Raw genomic sequence first — 16,337 nt, forward strand, 5'->3', positions numbered from 1 at the left:
ACCTATCAGTTTGTACTCCAATGGGCAAAGTCTTTGAAAACCCTGGAGCACCTGCACCTCCAAATGACAGAAAACAGCTTTCAGGGATGAAGGTTTAAAGACTGTTTTGGGGGGACAACTAGGTGGTACAGTGGATAAAGTGCAGGCCTTGGATTCAGGAGTACCTGAATTCTAGTCTGGCCTCAGACACTTGACACTTACAAGCTGTGTGACCCTGGGAAAGTCACTTAACCCTCATTGCTCCCCCCAAAAAAGACTGTTTTTGGAAAACACCAAATCAAGTTACCATTCTTTCCCTGCTTTTTGTAGTAGTGCCAGTTAGTTAGATTAGGATCTTAAGAGCCTTGAGCCTTAAGCTTTCAACTCTAATTCAAACAGTTCTGTTTTAGGAGTGAGTTGATTCAGTTTCTTCAAAACGACAGAGCAGACTGTTTGGTGGGCCGGTTCAGACTTCAAAGGGTAAGCATAAACAAGTAGATGTGTTTCAGCTACATACATACACACTTACTATATGCTAAAGATGTTATTCACTGGAGATATGGATATAAAAATGAAGACGGTCCCTTCCCTTAAGAACATAGTTTTTAATAGGAAAGATGAAAAATATAGAGGAGTGGTATGGCAGGGAAAGGTATTTTGGTTTGAAAAGTTATAGGAACTGTGAGTTGATCAGAGCCCAAAGGGAGTCAACTGATGTACCCTTACCAATAACAATTCATATTCTGAGGTCTAATCCTTCATTAGATACAAGCAATATGAACCTAGGCAAGTCACTGTAACCTCTCTCAGCCTCAATTTCCTCAACTGTAAAATGGGCACAATAAAGGGCAGCTAGGTGGTGCAGTGGATAAAGAACTGGCCCTGGAGTCAGGAGGACCTGAGTTCAAATCCAGATTCAGACACTTGACACTAGCTAGGTGACCCTGAGCGGGTCATTTAACCCCCATTGCCCTGCAAAAAAAAAAAAAAAAAGAAGCTACCTAGAGACAATAGGCCATATGAGGGATTTGCTAATAAGGGCATTCAACAAACATTAATTATTGATTATTGTTATTATCTTATTCTCATCTGTGTTCAGTGGAGTTCAGATAAAAATGGTCCTGGGACAAATTACCATGCTGCTACCATTTAAGACATTTGAGTCCATTAAGTACAAGATACACTATGCTCAAGATAAAGCAAAACTCTATTTAGATTAGAGGTTCTTAAACTTAGGGCCCATGAACTTATTTTTTTAAAAATAGATTGTTGGGACAGCTAGGTGGCACAGTGGATAAAGCACCGGCCCTAGATTCAGGAGGACCTGAGTTCAAATCCGGCCTCAGACACTTGACACTTACTAGCTGGGTGACCCTGGGCAAGTCACTTAACCCTCATTGCCCCACCCCCAGAAAAAAAGCAAAAAAACCCCATTGTTTTATTTGTTTTGTTTCTTTTCTTTTCTCTTCTTTCTTTCTTTCGGCAGGGCAATGAGGGTTAAGTGACTTGCTGAGGGTCACATAGCTAGTAAGTGTCAAGTGTCTGAGGCCAGATTTGAACTCAGGTCTTCCTGAATCCAGGGCCGGTGCTTTATCTATTATGCCACCTACCTGCCCCTGGTTTGCTTTTTTGATGCTATGCATTTTATTTTATGCACTTAAGAAAATCATTCTTATAAGGGCTCTGTAGACTCTACCAGAATGCCAAAGGGGTCCACAATACATAAAAAGTTAAGAACCCCTGACCTAGACAAAGTGCTAAGAAAAAAACCCAAGGAGGGATATGATGCTGGGCAAATCATTGACTGCTTTCAGCCTCAATTATCTCATTTGTAAAATGGGGATGATAATAGCACCTGCCTCACAGTGTTGTTGTTAGACTCTAATATGATAAGTATATAAAGTGCTTTGCAAAGCTTAAAACTGTCTAAATGTTGGTGATGGCTGTTGTTGTTATTAAGTATTTTTATGTTTGTGAAATGCTTCCCTACAATAACTCCATGAATTAGCTATTGCAAGTATTGTTACCCCATTTTACAGATGAGGGAACTAAAACTGAGAGATAAGTGATTTGCCCAAGGTCAAAATGAGTAAATGATAGAGCAGATTTGAATCCAGGTCTCTTTGTCTCCATGATATAATGCTTCCTTCTCTGTTATGTTAGCCTATGAAATGATCTTCCTAAAGCTAATATGACCTCTCTTGCCCTTAACTTAAAACCAAATATTGGGGCAGCTAGATGGCGCAGTAGATAGCGTACCTGTCCTGGAGTCAGGAGTACCCGAGTTCAAATCTGGCCTCAGACACTTAACACTTACTAGCTGTGTGACCCTGGGCAAGTCACTTAACCCCAAATGCCTCACTAAAAAAACAAACAAAATAAAATATCACCTCATACAAATAAGAATTTAAATAGTAGTAGCTTCATCAATGCATTTCTTAAGTCAGCTGAATTTCTAGGGTCCAGGCACAGACATATTAGATTTCCACAGCAAAAGCAGTAATTCTCAGGAAGTACTGTACCTGGCAGGAAGGATTTGTACATATGCTCCAATTTCTCCTCAAACTCAACTGTCCTCCCACCTTCTTTATCTCTCTTGAAGACACGACTATCCTCCCAGCCAAAATCTCCAACCCATCTTCCTGAACACTTCCCTGTCACACACCTTCCGAAGCTAATGAACTGTCAACAATTTATGAATTCTTGACAACAGTTCCCAAGTCTATTTCCTTTCACTATAGTCCTATGAATGAAAGCTGCAGATGCTTTTTCCAGTTATAGCAAGACCCATGAAAGGATAAGTAGGCTGTCACATTTTAACAGTGGTGAGTTGTACAAGGCAAAGGGCATAAAATATCATTAAAGACTTTTGTGATCCAAAAAGTGAGTAAGGTGGTCAGATATTGAGAATAAGAGTAGGGGGCAGCTAGGTGGCGCAATGGATAAGGTACTAGCCTTGGATTCAGGAGGACCTGAGTTCAAACCCAGCCTCAGACACTTACTAGCTGTGTGACCCTGGGCAAGTCACTTAAACCCCATTGCCCTGCAAAAAAAAAAAAAAAAGACAATAAGAGTAAATATTTTGACTGTGTTGGGATTTCTGACATAGCAATATAACTACAGGCAGACGTCTAGGAAAATATCTAAATATATCTAGATATATAGTATGTCTGTGTATAGATAGATAGTTGCAGAGGATTTTACAGGTAGGCTTGGATGAGAATATATGGAGGGGATAATGATGCGCATGAGTGGAAAGAACATGTACACTATTAATCACTCAATCCACAAGCTAAGTGCCTACCATGTGCCAGGTGCTAGGGTTATAAAGAAAGAAAATAATGATATAGGGTAGGGGGAGACACTAATGACTTCACAGCTCAGTCAAAGAATCTAAGTGTCAGTATAGTTCTAGAGTGTGCCATATGTAACTGGAATATCCATGTTAGAGTATACGTCAGATGTGTTCTAAATATTTCAAACAAAATCAAAGTTGTATACTAGTTTCTTTAAAAAAAAGATGGAAGTCAAGCTCTTAACTAAAAAGTAAGTCTGAACTCAGGCACCAAATCTAATATGTTTGCTCCATCAGCTGGTATAGATTCCCTAGTGCCACACAGGTGCTGAGAAAGAATCTTATGTGGTTTGACTATTTCTTATCTTGGGCACTTCTGATTGCAACCCTGCCTTCCTTTTCTCCGACTTCACTCTTGAAATCACAAGATCTCACTCCAGATAGATAAGCAACCTATGTATCCAATGCAGAAACAATGAGGTCTCTGTTAAAAGGTCAGTCATGTTCTTTCCAAACACATAGAAACCATTCATTCTCTGTCTAGAGATAGTTGGCATTTTATCTGTTAGACTCCAGAGAGCCAGTTAGTTACCAGGGGCTACAGGGTACCAGCAAGATTTCTGAATGTTCCTTTGTGTTTTTACTGAGCCACGGTCAAAAGCCAAGTATATAAATGGCCATTCCTTTCTACCCTGAAGACAGAAGCTATTAAGATTATTATTCCTTCAAAAGAAGGCTTACAATAGTTCTTATGAGAGCTTAGATTTGATATGACATAAGTTGGGCTGGGTTGGCAGGATTCTACACTGATAGAGAGCTGGAAGAGGAGAAATTAAAAAGTGGTCTTTTGTTTTTATTTTATTTTATTTTTACTTATTATTTTACTTATTTATACAATCTTTTATAGCCTTTAGTATTTTATTGTTTAAAGCAGTGGGTGATTCTAGAAGACTATAGACAAATTACTACCAGTTGGTGCTATAGAAAATGAGGTAAAGCTTAAGGCTTGCAATAAATCAATAAGCACTTATTGAGTGCCTACTATGTGTCAGGCACTCTGTTAGGTTCAGAGGATATGAAGACAAAATGAAAGAGTCCTTGTCTTCAAGGAGCTTACAACTGTATAAAAGTATGCTTTATATCACTAATAATAAGAGAAATCATATCAAAACTATCCTGAAGTTTCACCCTGTATCCTGCAAACTGGCAAAGATGGCAAAAATGAGAATAATCAATGTTGGAGGGATTATGGAAAATTAGGCACACTAGTGCCTTGTTGGTGGAGTTGTGAATCAGTAAAACCATTTTGGAAAGCAGTCCGGAATTATGCAAATGGTAAAATGTCCATACCCTTTGTCCCAGAGATTCCACTATTTATTCTGCTAGGCTTTTATACCTCAAGGAGGTCACTAATAAAAAGAAAGTCTCGATATATACCAACATATTTTTTCTTTTAAAATATTTTATTTCTTTTAGTTATTTATAAAACTTTTTTTTTTTGCTGGGCAATGAGGGTTAAGTGACTTGCTTAGGGTCACACAGCTAATAAGTGTCAAGTATCTGAGGCTGGATTTGGACTCCTGAATCCAGGACTGGTGCCTTATCCACTGCGCCACTAAAACAATTTTTAACATTCATTTTTCTCTTCATATTTTTTAATGGGGCAATGAGGGTTAAGTGACTTGCCCAGGGTCACCCAGCTAGTAAGTGTTAAGTGTCTGAGGCCAGATTTGAACTCAGGTCCTCCTGAATCCAGGGCTGGTGTTTTATCCACTACACCACCTAGCTGCCCCAACATTCATTTTTGAAAATGTTGAGTTCCAAATTATCTCCCTTCCTTCCCTCCTCCCTCCTTGAGAAGGCAAGCAATTTGATAAGGGTTATACATGTGCAGTCATGTAAAACATTTCCATATTAGTCATATTGTGAAAGAAAAGACAAACCAAAAAAACCCACACATGCAAAAAAGTAAAAAAAAATGTTTTTCAATTTGTGTTCAGACTCCATCAATTCTTTCTCTGGGGGTAGATAGCAATTTTCATCACAAGTGTGTCCACAAGTGTGGAACATTCAGATTTTTTCAATGTACTAATTGATTTTCAGTTGATATTTTGGCTCTTCTTTCTTTTTTTCCTCTTTAAAATTATTCTTTGTTATATGGGATGGCTTCCTGAGAGGGGGAGGCAGAGAGGAAAGGATAATGGGAGACATTCTGGGGATATAAAAACCAAAATAAAATCAATAAAATTAATTAAAAAAAACATCAAACAGAGGAATTTCTGTTTGATTCTAGAGGTGATAATTGCATGATCAGACAAGCAGCACTCTGGCAGCTCAGTTGAGAAAGGATTGTAGAGGGGAGACCAAGTAGGGGTCTGTCACAATAGGTGAGAAGTGATAAAGGACTCTTTTGGTAGTTATGTGAACAGAGATAAGGAGAAGGCCGAAAGAGTCGTTGTGCAAGTAAAAACAACATAACTTGGCAATTTATATTTCATTTAATATGGGGTGAGGGAAAGTAGTGAGCAAAGCTTTGGTCATGCTGAGGTTGTAAAACTGGGCGATTGGACAGATGGAGGTGCCCTTGGTTGAAAGAGGAAAGTTTGTGAGATATGAAGGATGGGGTGGTTTTGGAGGGGAGATCAGTTTTGGAAATGTTCAATTTGAGATGCCTACAGGACATCTTGTTTAAATATACCATATGCAGCTCACAGTGCAGAACTGGAGCTCAGGAGAGAGACTAGGGCTGAATATATAAATTTTAGAGCTATATTATTAGTGATGATAAACTCCTAGGAGCTATGGTGAGAGATAAAACCTAAACAACCAGCTCTCATGCAAGTTAATTTAGTTTTTCCTTAAAAGATATTTACATCATCTTCAAGACCTAAGAGGGTTAAAGATTCTGGCTATTGACATCACTTCCTGGTTACCACTGCACAAAATAGGCAAGAGGGGGTAGGGGCAGCTAGGTGGCTCAGTGGATAAAGCACTGGCCCTGAATTCAGGGGGACCTGAGTTCAAATCCAGCCTCAGATACTTGACACTTACTACTAGCTGTGTGACCCTGGGAAAGTCACTTAACCCCCATTGCCCCACAAAAAAAATAGGTAAGAGGGGTTCAGGTAAAGGCTAATGCTTGGCTGACAAGATCACTGTGGGCATCTCAGGCAAGGGAGCTTTTCTTTTAACTGAATCAACTTGGAGTGTCCTTGATGTGATATCTTTTTTGCTGTGGTTTTTGGTGACTGTTGGATGATCTATGAGTGTCTCATTTCATTCTCATTTGGAATATAAAGTAACAAGGGCAAGGCCCAAGTCAGGGCTAGCCTAGAACTGTCTGACGATGCTACCAAGGAAAGAGTAAATAAAAGAGACCCAGCATAGAGCCCCAAATTAAGATAGTTCATATAGAATGATGAACCAGCAAAAGAGACTGAGAAAAATTAGTCAGACAGGCAGCCAAATGGTGCAGGTTAATAGAACACTGGACTTGGAATTAGGAAGACCTCAGTAGAATTCTTCGTCAGATACTTACTAGCTGTGAGACCCAGAGTAGGTTACTTAACCTCTCAGTTTCCTCATCTGTAAAATGGGGTAAGTACTTTGTAAATCTTAAAGCACTATACGAATGTTATCTTTTATAGAAATATTAGTCATTAGTTATTATTATTAGCTGTGGGACAAATCACATCCTTCTAAACCTGAGTTTCTCAATCTGCAAAATGAAACTAATAATACTTGCATGAAGACTGAATGAGGTAATGTATAGAAGGTGCTTTGTTAAAGTTTATATAAAACATGAACTATCATTTAATTGGAGAACTTACCATCATAACCAATAAGAAGAATAACTTAAATTTATATAGCACTGTGAGGCTTTAAAGTCATTTTCTCCATAGCCCTGATGAATAAAGGTAAGACAAATCAACTAGTATTTAAAAAAACACATTTATTTATTTATTTAATTATTTTTTGCGGGGCAATGAAGGTTAAGTGACTTGCCCAAGGTCACACAGCTAGTAAGTGTCAAGTATCTGAGGTGGTATTTGAACTCAGGTCCTCCTGAATCCAGGGCCAGTGCTTTATCCACTGCTCCACCTAGCTGCCCCCTATTGTTTGCTTATGGAGCTGAGAATGACTTCTACTGGATCTTTTTCTCCTGTTATTTTATAAAATGTTTCACTTAATTGCTTTACCTTCTGATTTTTGGTTCCTCCCTGGACTGTGAGGAAAGTCAGCATTGGATCAGGACTGGAGTTTTCCTCCTGAAGTTAAACCTAAGTAACGTGACAACCCAGAGTGGGAAATGAATCACATCTCCAACTCTATATCCGACTCCAATGGATTTGTGAGACTGACATAGGCTTTCCCTGGAGAGCTCATGAACTGTCTGTGAGTTCTTGATATATGACTGGCCTATATTTTTAGGGTCATATATTTCATAGGCAAGATGAGGGTCAACTCATTCTTTTCTTCAAGAACACCAATGTCTTGTGCCTCCTTATTCTGGTTCTTATCTGTTATTTTTTCATAGATAAGAGACTTTACAAGAGCATTATTAGCAGCACAGTGTGATGAAGATTTGGAGTTGGAGGAACTTGTTTTACATATTCCCTCTGCTCCTTAATACCTGTATGACACTGGACAAGTCACTTCCCATCCTCTGAATCTCAGTCTCCTCATCTATAAAGTGAAAGGGGTAGATTAGATCTCTCAAGTCCTGACTGAATTCCATGACCTGGCTCCTCTCTTGTTCAGTCCTTTCTCTGTCATCCTTGTCCCTATCACCTGAGAGGCTCTCCTTGTCACACATCATTTCCCCTCTCCACCTCTGCCCCTACTTCTTTTTTGCTTGTTTTCCATATATATATATATATATATATATATATATATATATATATATATATATATATATATATATATATATATATATAATTTTTTTGTGAGGCAATCAGGGTTAAGTGACTTGCCCAGGGTCACACAGCTAGTAAGTGTCAAGTGCTTGAGGCCAGATTTGAACTCAGGTCCTTCTGAATCCAAGGCTGGTGTTCTATCCACTGTGCCACCTAGCTGCCCCATACAAAGTTATATTTACAAAGCAGCCAAATTCACATGAATTGTTCTTGCCTGCAGTCAGAATTATTAGGTTGCCTGATCATGACATTCCCCTGCTTGAAAAGCTTCAGTGGCTTCCCATTGCCCCTAGGATAGATTAGAAATTCCTCAACCTGACCTTTAAGGTACTCCACATCAGGCTCTCACCTCTCTTTCCAAATTTATGTCATATTATTCCCCTTTACAGACCCTGCATTCTAGCCAGATAGTACTAACTGTTCCCAAAACTTGGCCTTCGATCTCCTGTCTCCATGCTTCAGAGGCAGAGACTGTTCTCCATGCCTGAAATGTACTTCCTCATTGCCTTTCACCTATTTTAATCTTTAGCTTCCCCTTTGAGGTTTATGTTGTGTCATCTCCTATGAAGCCTTTCCTAATCTCCCCTACCCTCAGTTGTTAATGTTCTCTTTCTCCATCTACACCTTTTTTCTTCTTCTCTCTCCCTTCCATTCTTCCTCTCTGTTTGTCTCTCCCTACACTCTTAAATTACTTTGTATTCCTTGATTTTATTTTTATTATTTATCTCCCCTATAGAATTAAACTCTGTAAGAGCTGAGATTATTTAATTTTGTCTTTGAATCTCCAGTGCCCAGGGCAATATCTTCTTATACATTTTTGTTGAGTTCAAAAGAAAGAGAGAGATTCTAGGTAGAAAGACTAGCAGGAACAACAGATCAGAGGTAATAATGACCATAGTCTAGTCAATTAACATTTATTAAGCACCTACTGTGTGTCAGGGACTGTGCTAAATCCCAGGGATACAAAAGCAAAAGATAGCCCTATGTTTTAGGGGTTCACATTCTAATGAAGGAGAGAATATGAAGATAATGTACAAACAAGTTATATACAGGATAAATTGTAGGTAATCTGCAGAGTGAAGGTGCTAGAGAAGCAGTATGTAAAACACTTTGGAAACTTTAAATCAGAATACCAATATAATTTATTAATCTTTTTATTGATCCTATAGCCATGACAAAAGGGATGAAGGATGGGGGAGAAAAAGGCTTAAAACACTGGGAGAATAATGGTCCTTGTTATAAAATATTGTTGTTGACCATAAAGCGCCATATACATGTGAGTTATTATTGATAAAGATGGATCAGGAGACTGGCCAATCAAGCCTCAGTTCACGTACAAAGTCCTTGAATCCGACCCAATGTGAGGTGCGAGAAAAGTTCAAATGGTGTTTTCTGTGAACTCATGTGGTGAGCAACCCCACCTAGTGGTCACATGCCCTAATTACTTTTGCTTTTCCTTTGAATGGAAAGAACCTCTTACCTATTGACTGCAAACCGGTATCAACTGCAGATATCAACCGTCATAATGCCACTTACAAATTGACTAAAAACCCAGGATGGCTGCCAGCATCACTGGTTGCAATACCCACTTTCATAACTTCAATATTTAAATGGATCAGTGACTTTATCTGTGTGGATATTGTTTCCAACTGTGCATTAGGACCTACCCCACCCCCTCTAAACACACACACACACACACACACACACACACACACACGAGTTTCTCTTCCTATGTCCAGTGCTTAATCTCTCACACCTGGGTGCTGATGACTATCCATAAGCTATCTCTAAATACCGTACAGAAGAGAGGTACTTCTGGAAAGGTTCCCAGTGGCAGCTAATCCAAACAAAAGCAAAACCTAATAGGAATATAGAGAGGGAAACAGTTTGTGTTGTCAGTATTTCCCTTCCCTAAGAAAGAAAAAAAATGTTAGTTTCAAATACTAAGGCTAGCACTTCCTGATCTTGTCCCTAGATTCAGTTTCCCTTTTTTTCCTTCAGTACCATAGTCCTTTTCCAAGACTGCCAGCAATTGAAGAGTAGAAGATGTGAAAGGCACTTCATTTGGTGCTATCAGCTCAGTGCTTCCATTTCCACAGCAAGGGCTGGGGGTGGGGCAATAAGAGACATTTAAGGAGCTGGAAGGACCTTTTCTGAAGACTGGCAGACTGTTAGGATGGCTATTATCTTGATGTCTTCAGGCAGTTTGCATTATTTTCAGAGTGAGAGCTAGACCAAGGGGAGCCTCTAGGACCTTGCTGTAACATCTAGGGATCTTGGGAATTTTTTGTTTGGTTGGTTTTTTAAACTTTTTGTTTGTTTGTAGGGCAATGAGGGTTGTGACTTGCCCAAGGTCACGCAGCTAGTACGTGTCAAGTGTCTGAGGCTGGATTTGAACTCAGGTCCTCCTGAATCTAGGGCTGGCACTTTATCCACTGTGTCACCTAGCTGCCCCCTAGGGAGTTTTCTTGATATGGACCATGGTCATGTCTCTGTATTCCATTCACCATAGGATGATATGATGATGCAATAGGGAGGCTGTGTCTACTCACCTTTCTCCATGTCACAATTGATATCTCTTTCCCTATCCCCTGCCCTGATCAGTTTTGCAGTAGGGGTTTAGTCTATGATAACGGCTCTCAGAGGCAGACCAGGCTCTATTTCTGAGACTATCTCATCACCCTAAGGATGTGCTTGAGAATCCTAAACCTAATACTCGGGCCACAAGGAATTCATGAAGATTGCATTTCTCATAGCATCCATGTTTATAACGAATTTTACTTTCATCATAAATAATTGACTCATGTCATTTAATATAAAATCAAAACAGATAACATCCCACTGGTGTTTAATCAGAAGCAGCTCCAGTCTTTAACATTCATTTTTCCTCCTCAACCTAATATAGCACTTTGTCTTGCATCTAATATACTTACCATGCATTATTCACACACGTGTGTGAGTGTGTGTGTGAGCTCGTGTGTGTGTATATAGCCTCCCGTCTAGACTATAATCTCCATAAGAGCAGGGACAATGTTTATCTATACTTTGTATATCACGTAGTGCCTAATACACTATTCTATACATAGTAAGTGCTTAATAAATGCCCTCTCCTTTCTCTCTCTGTCTCTGTCTTTCTGTGTCTCTCTGTCTCTCTCTGTCTCTCTGTCTCTGTCTTTGCCTCTCTGTCTCTCTCTTTCTGCAAAGATGAGTGAAAGCCTCTGAGAAGGGTAGTCAGTGAAATCTTTTTGTCCCATTGAAGTTGTCCTTGGGCTAAAGAAGTTTGAGGACAATTAGTTTTAATTATGGTATGAGTGAGGCTAAAGTGTCTTCATGCATTTATTTCCCATGTGGGCTAGTTAACTTTTCATAGAGAAAAATCTCTTTCATTCAATTGAACAAATCTTTGCATAGCAACAGCTATATGCAGAGTGCTGGGATGCACTGGAGGGACATAAAGTTGACGGTCCATGCCCTCATACCTTTTTTTGGATCACCAGCACTTAGTACAGTCAGGTGCACAGTATGCACTTAATCATTGCTTAACAAATGATTTTGGCTCATGAAAACTACTAAAAAGAGCAATTTGGCACGCACATGGATAACTTACTCTGATAGATCTGAGATACAGCCAGTGGGGGTAAGCTCTCCGACTAGACAGTCAGCTGCCCAGCTGTGCTTGTCCATATTCTCATGTCAATTCAGTGCTCCACAGGAGGTCCAGGATTGCTTGTGGACTTCGAAGGTGAAAGATAGGACTAGGAAGCATTAATCACATGCAATAGACTGTACATTCTTTTCTACTTGAATCATGCCTCTCCCAAAGCAGAAACCCCTTTTAGGTTAAACCATCCCTCTATCACCTTTAGTCTACCAGCTACAACATGGGAATGGTAAGGACAGTCCAGAAGTGTTTTATTGTAGAACTTCCTTCTCCCTGTGAAACCAGAGCTGACTGGTTAATAAAAAGTTAACTCCCAACCGGATTAGAGAGCACCACAGAAATTTCCATGATTCTCATTATGATAGTTATACGGACAACCAGAAACACAGGATCACTCATTTCCAGTCTCTTTTCTGGGATCTATTCATGCCCTTGTCTGTCCCTATTAGCCCAGCCCTGAAATAGGGTGCTGATCGACCTGCTCAATAACAAACACCTTTATGGCATTGCCTGACAGCCACAAACCTAGTCACACATCTCTCGGATGGCATCCTTCACACTACTCCTCTTTCATAATTCTTTGTTTATAATGTATTGCTATCTGATTATGTCCATTATGTATATATTTCCATTATCTTTTGGGTAACCTTGTACTTTAGTTTTTCAGAGACTGTGGTACACAGATGTTATGTATGTTACATATTGAATTATAACATTATATATACATATTATGAGCCCATTGGGAGAGCTATAAACCAAAGCAGGATCTGAGGTCTGAAGAACAGACAGACTTGTTGCTGACTAGGGGGACCAGGAAAGGATTTTGGCGGGGGTGTTATTTGGGTTGGACTTTTAAAAATGTGCTTGACAGATAGAGAGGAGAAAAGAGGACATTCTAGTCTTGGGGAATAGCCAAAGGAAAGTTATATAGGTGGGAGAACACGGGGCATGTTCAAGGAAAAAGAGAGGAGCTTAATTTTGTATCTGGAGGGAAGTAATTTGAGTTGTGCCAGAAAGAAATTGGATCCAACTGTGGAGGGCCTTGAATGTCAAGGAAGGATTTTGGATTTTTCTTGGCAAACTATAAAGAACCACTGAAGATTTTTGAGCAGAAGGGTGACTTGACCAAATCTATATAATAAAGATAACTCCCATGGTGTTTGGGAAAATAGATAGGACAGCTGGGAGAGTGGAGATGGAAGAATATGTCAAGAGGTCATGGCCCAAAGCTAAAGCCCCTAACCTGAGTCAGCTGCCTTCGAAAATGAATATTGGGTAACTACAGGGATCAGCAGTAGGGTGTGCCCAGAGCCACAGAAATCCACCTCTGTCTTTCCAGCCTTATTATGTATTATTCCACTTCACCAACATTATTAAGAAAACATCTCAAAGAGGATTGGGCCAGGAGAGCCTTCACACACATCAAGACTTGGCACAGAGCACATAGGGTTGCATAGAACACTCTTTCCTAGCCAGTGAGGATGCGGAGCTTCAAATTTATTTCAACTGGGTGTGTGCCCAGCATGATACTGCCTGGGATAAAAGAGAAACACTGGGCACTAAGCATTAGTCCCCCGAAGAGCAGAGACCACAAAACCTGTTTTTGGAAATAAGACATGACAACATTAAACAATTAAGAAGCAATAACAGGAGGAGGTGAAGGGCTGCAACTGAAACAAGATGAGCAAAGCACACCCGCCCGAGCTAAAAAAATTTATGGACAAGAAGCTATCATTGAAATTAAATGGTGGGAGGCATGTCCAAGGAATATTGCGGGGGTTTGATCCATTTATGAATCTTGTGATTGATAAATGTGTAGAGATGGCACCAGGTGGGCAACAGAACAATATTGGAATGGTGGTAATCCGAGGAAACGGTATCATTATGTTAGAAGCCTTGGAACGAGTTTAAGAAATGAAGCACCATTGATACCGTATGCCTCTGCTTTTCCTTTATATGACACCAAGAGCCTCTTTTTTTTTCTTTTGATACATACAGTTAGTCATTGTATATCCTGTTTAACTTTTTGTAAGATGTTAAAAAAAAGAAGCAATAACAGATAACAGAAAGAGACAGACACAGAGAGACATAAGGAGAGAGAGATAGACACAGAGAGACAGAAGGAGAGAGAGAGAGAGAGAGAGGGAGGGAGGGAGAGGGAGAGGGAGAGGGAGAGGGAGAGGGAGAGGGAGAGGGAGAGGGAGAGGGAGAGGGAGAGGGAGAGGGAGAGGGAGAGGGAGAGGGAGAGGGAGAGGGAGAGGGAGAGGGAGAGGGAGAGGGAGAGGGAGAGGGAGAGGGAGAGGGAGAGGGAGAGGGAGAGGGAGGGAGGAAAGAACAATGAAGGCAGCAAAGCAGCTGTGTGTAGGTATGAATGACCTCAGTTTTCTTCTTTATAAAATGAAGGTGTTGGATTAAATTATCTGTAAGGTCCCTCTCAGTCCTAAAACTCTATGAACTAGAAAGTAAGGGGGAAGGGAAGAGAATAAAAATTTATATAGTATTTGCTATGGGCCAGGCATTGTGCTAAGTGCTTTACAAATATTATCTTATTTGATTCTCTCAGCAACCCTGGGAGGAAACTGAAGCAAGCAGAGGTTAAGTGACTTGCCCACAGTTCTGAGGATGGATTTGAACTCAGTTCTTCCTGACTCCAGGTCCAGCACTCTATCCACTGCACCATCTAATTGCCATATGAGATTCAGTTTCTTCATCTCTAAAATGAAGAGATTGGGCTAGATCCTCTTTAAGGTCCCTTCTAGCCCTAGCAATGTATGAATCTTAGTCCATTTCTAGTGGAGAACTAGTTTCTTCTACAACATGCCACAGATTCATAGGATCATAATGTGTGTGTGTGTGTGTGTGTGTGTGTGTGTGTGTGTGTGTGTGTTGGGGGGAGGGTCAGCCTAGACAATTACTCCATACAACACTATACCCTGATATCTTGTCAGGTAGGAACATATATCGACTGAATGAACAAATCAGAGGTGTGAGCCAGGTGTGACATAAAGCTTGTTCAGATTGATTAAGGGTTCAGTCATGTCCTATGGGCTTGTACAAAACCCTGAAACTTGTTTGGAATTGAAATTTCAAGTGTCTTGTGGTGGAGAGAAGAGAGAGACACCCCTGAGAAGGAATAGCGTAGAGGGGAAGAAAATATCTCAGCCTTGTCCTCCTCCAATTCCCCTTGACCAGAGGAAGACCTAGTGAAATTTGGAGGACCAGAGAATTTGTTTTTTTTCCATTGGAGACCTAGTAGCATCCCTAGGACATCTGAAGCTGCTGGTGGTATTTACATCAGGAGCTAAGGATAGATTAGATTGTTGTTGTTTGTCTTTCATTCTTGAAGAAGTTCAATGACATCAGGAGGGTGATGTCTTGGCTAGCAAGTGAATTGGATTTGAGTGAAGCAGGGTTGTGCGGTCATCAGCTTCACTCTCTCTTCCAGAGTCATCTGAATCCAGTGGCAAGACATAGGTTAAGATGACTGGCAGTGGCCCCTAGACTAGATGTAATGACTACAGTGTAGTGTAGGACTCCAGCAACATTACTTCCAGGTACTGTGATTTGCCTCTTCGTCTCACGTACTCTCTAGATTTGAGTCCATCTTTCCCTAGACTCTGTATGTACTTGTGAGTGAATGTGTCATAGACTTTTGGGGACTTTGTACCAACTGTTTTTACTATATTGTCTTAGTAAATATCCCTTTCTAGAAGCTAATTGTCTGGTTGATTAATTGATATAAACAACAGTAGTGGAGGGGGAAGCACACTGGTTGGGGCTTATGAGGCATTATGGGGCATTAGAAAAGTCATGTTCCAACTACTCAGGGTTAGATCCCAGAGTGGTAGATAGAGCAGCTCTGCTCTGGGGACCTTACAAGTCAGTTTAAGTATGGGTTTATAGCTCCAGAACTTGTGCTACAATAGGATGTCAAGCTGAAAAGGATCTTAGAAATCATTGGGTCTAATGTCCCCATTTTTCTGATGAGAAAACTGAGAAAGGTTAAACTTTTTGCATACAGTTGCAAGGCTAATAAGTGGCTGAGGTGAGTCAAACCCAGGTCTTCTTGATTCCTTGTCCAATCTCCCACTCTACCTTATTCAGACTCTGTGGCTCATTCTAGCAAGAGGCTAGGCTAACATATTTCTTAATCTCTTTTATTATGGAGAGGAAGAGGCAGGGTCCCAAGGTTCCAATTGAATTTTCCTGTTGTTGGGAATTGAAGAACCATCCAAGTTCTCTGGAATCCAGAGGACGCCTTTATTGGAAGAGTCATAGGGTAAAGATAAATGAGAGAATGTGGTGGAATTAATCTGGTGTGGAGAAACAGGAAGCAAATACTTATCTATTAAGGGGCAGCTGTCAAGTCGAGGAATGAGGTTGAGAAGTCTTTCTCAGTTTGCTCCTTTCATGCCAATTAAAGCATTTCCATAGGCTGCAGTCTCAGGAATCCTAACCCGTGACCGTCATGGGAGTAAAACTCAGA

The 16,337-nt window shown here is 40.3% G+C and overlaps 1 protein-coding gene across 1 annotated transcript; it reads left to right on the forward strand.

The window, feature by feature from the left end:
* Window positions 1-13,516: 13,516 nt before the first annotated feature.
* On the forward strand, window positions 13,517-13,853 carry LOC122736714 (small nuclear ribonucleoprotein G-like). The gene has a single exon (XM_043979099.1). It carries the CDS (start codon window positions 13,532-13,534, stop codon window positions 13,760-13,762), a length of 231 nt encoding a protein of 76 aa, XP_043835034.1. The 5' UTR covers window positions 13,517-13,531; the 3' UTR covers window positions 13,763-13,853.
* Window positions 13,854-16,337: the final 2,484 nt, after the last annotated feature.

The sequence above is a fragment of the Dromiciops gliroides genome, chromosome 1 (assembly GCF_019393635.1).
Source record: "Dromiciops gliroides isolate mDroGli1 chromosome 1, mDroGli1.pri, whole genome shotgun sequence".
NCBI classification, from domain to species: domain Eukaryota; kingdom Metazoa; phylum Chordata; class Mammalia; order Microbiotheria; family Microbiotheriidae; genus Dromiciops; species Dromiciops gliroides.

What these genes read in the sequence shown, in the direction of transcription:
- LOC122736714 (XM_043979099.1), top strand. Translation starts at nt 13,532, where the DNA reads ATGAGCAAAGCACACCCGCCCGAGCTAAAAAAATTTATGGACAAGAAG.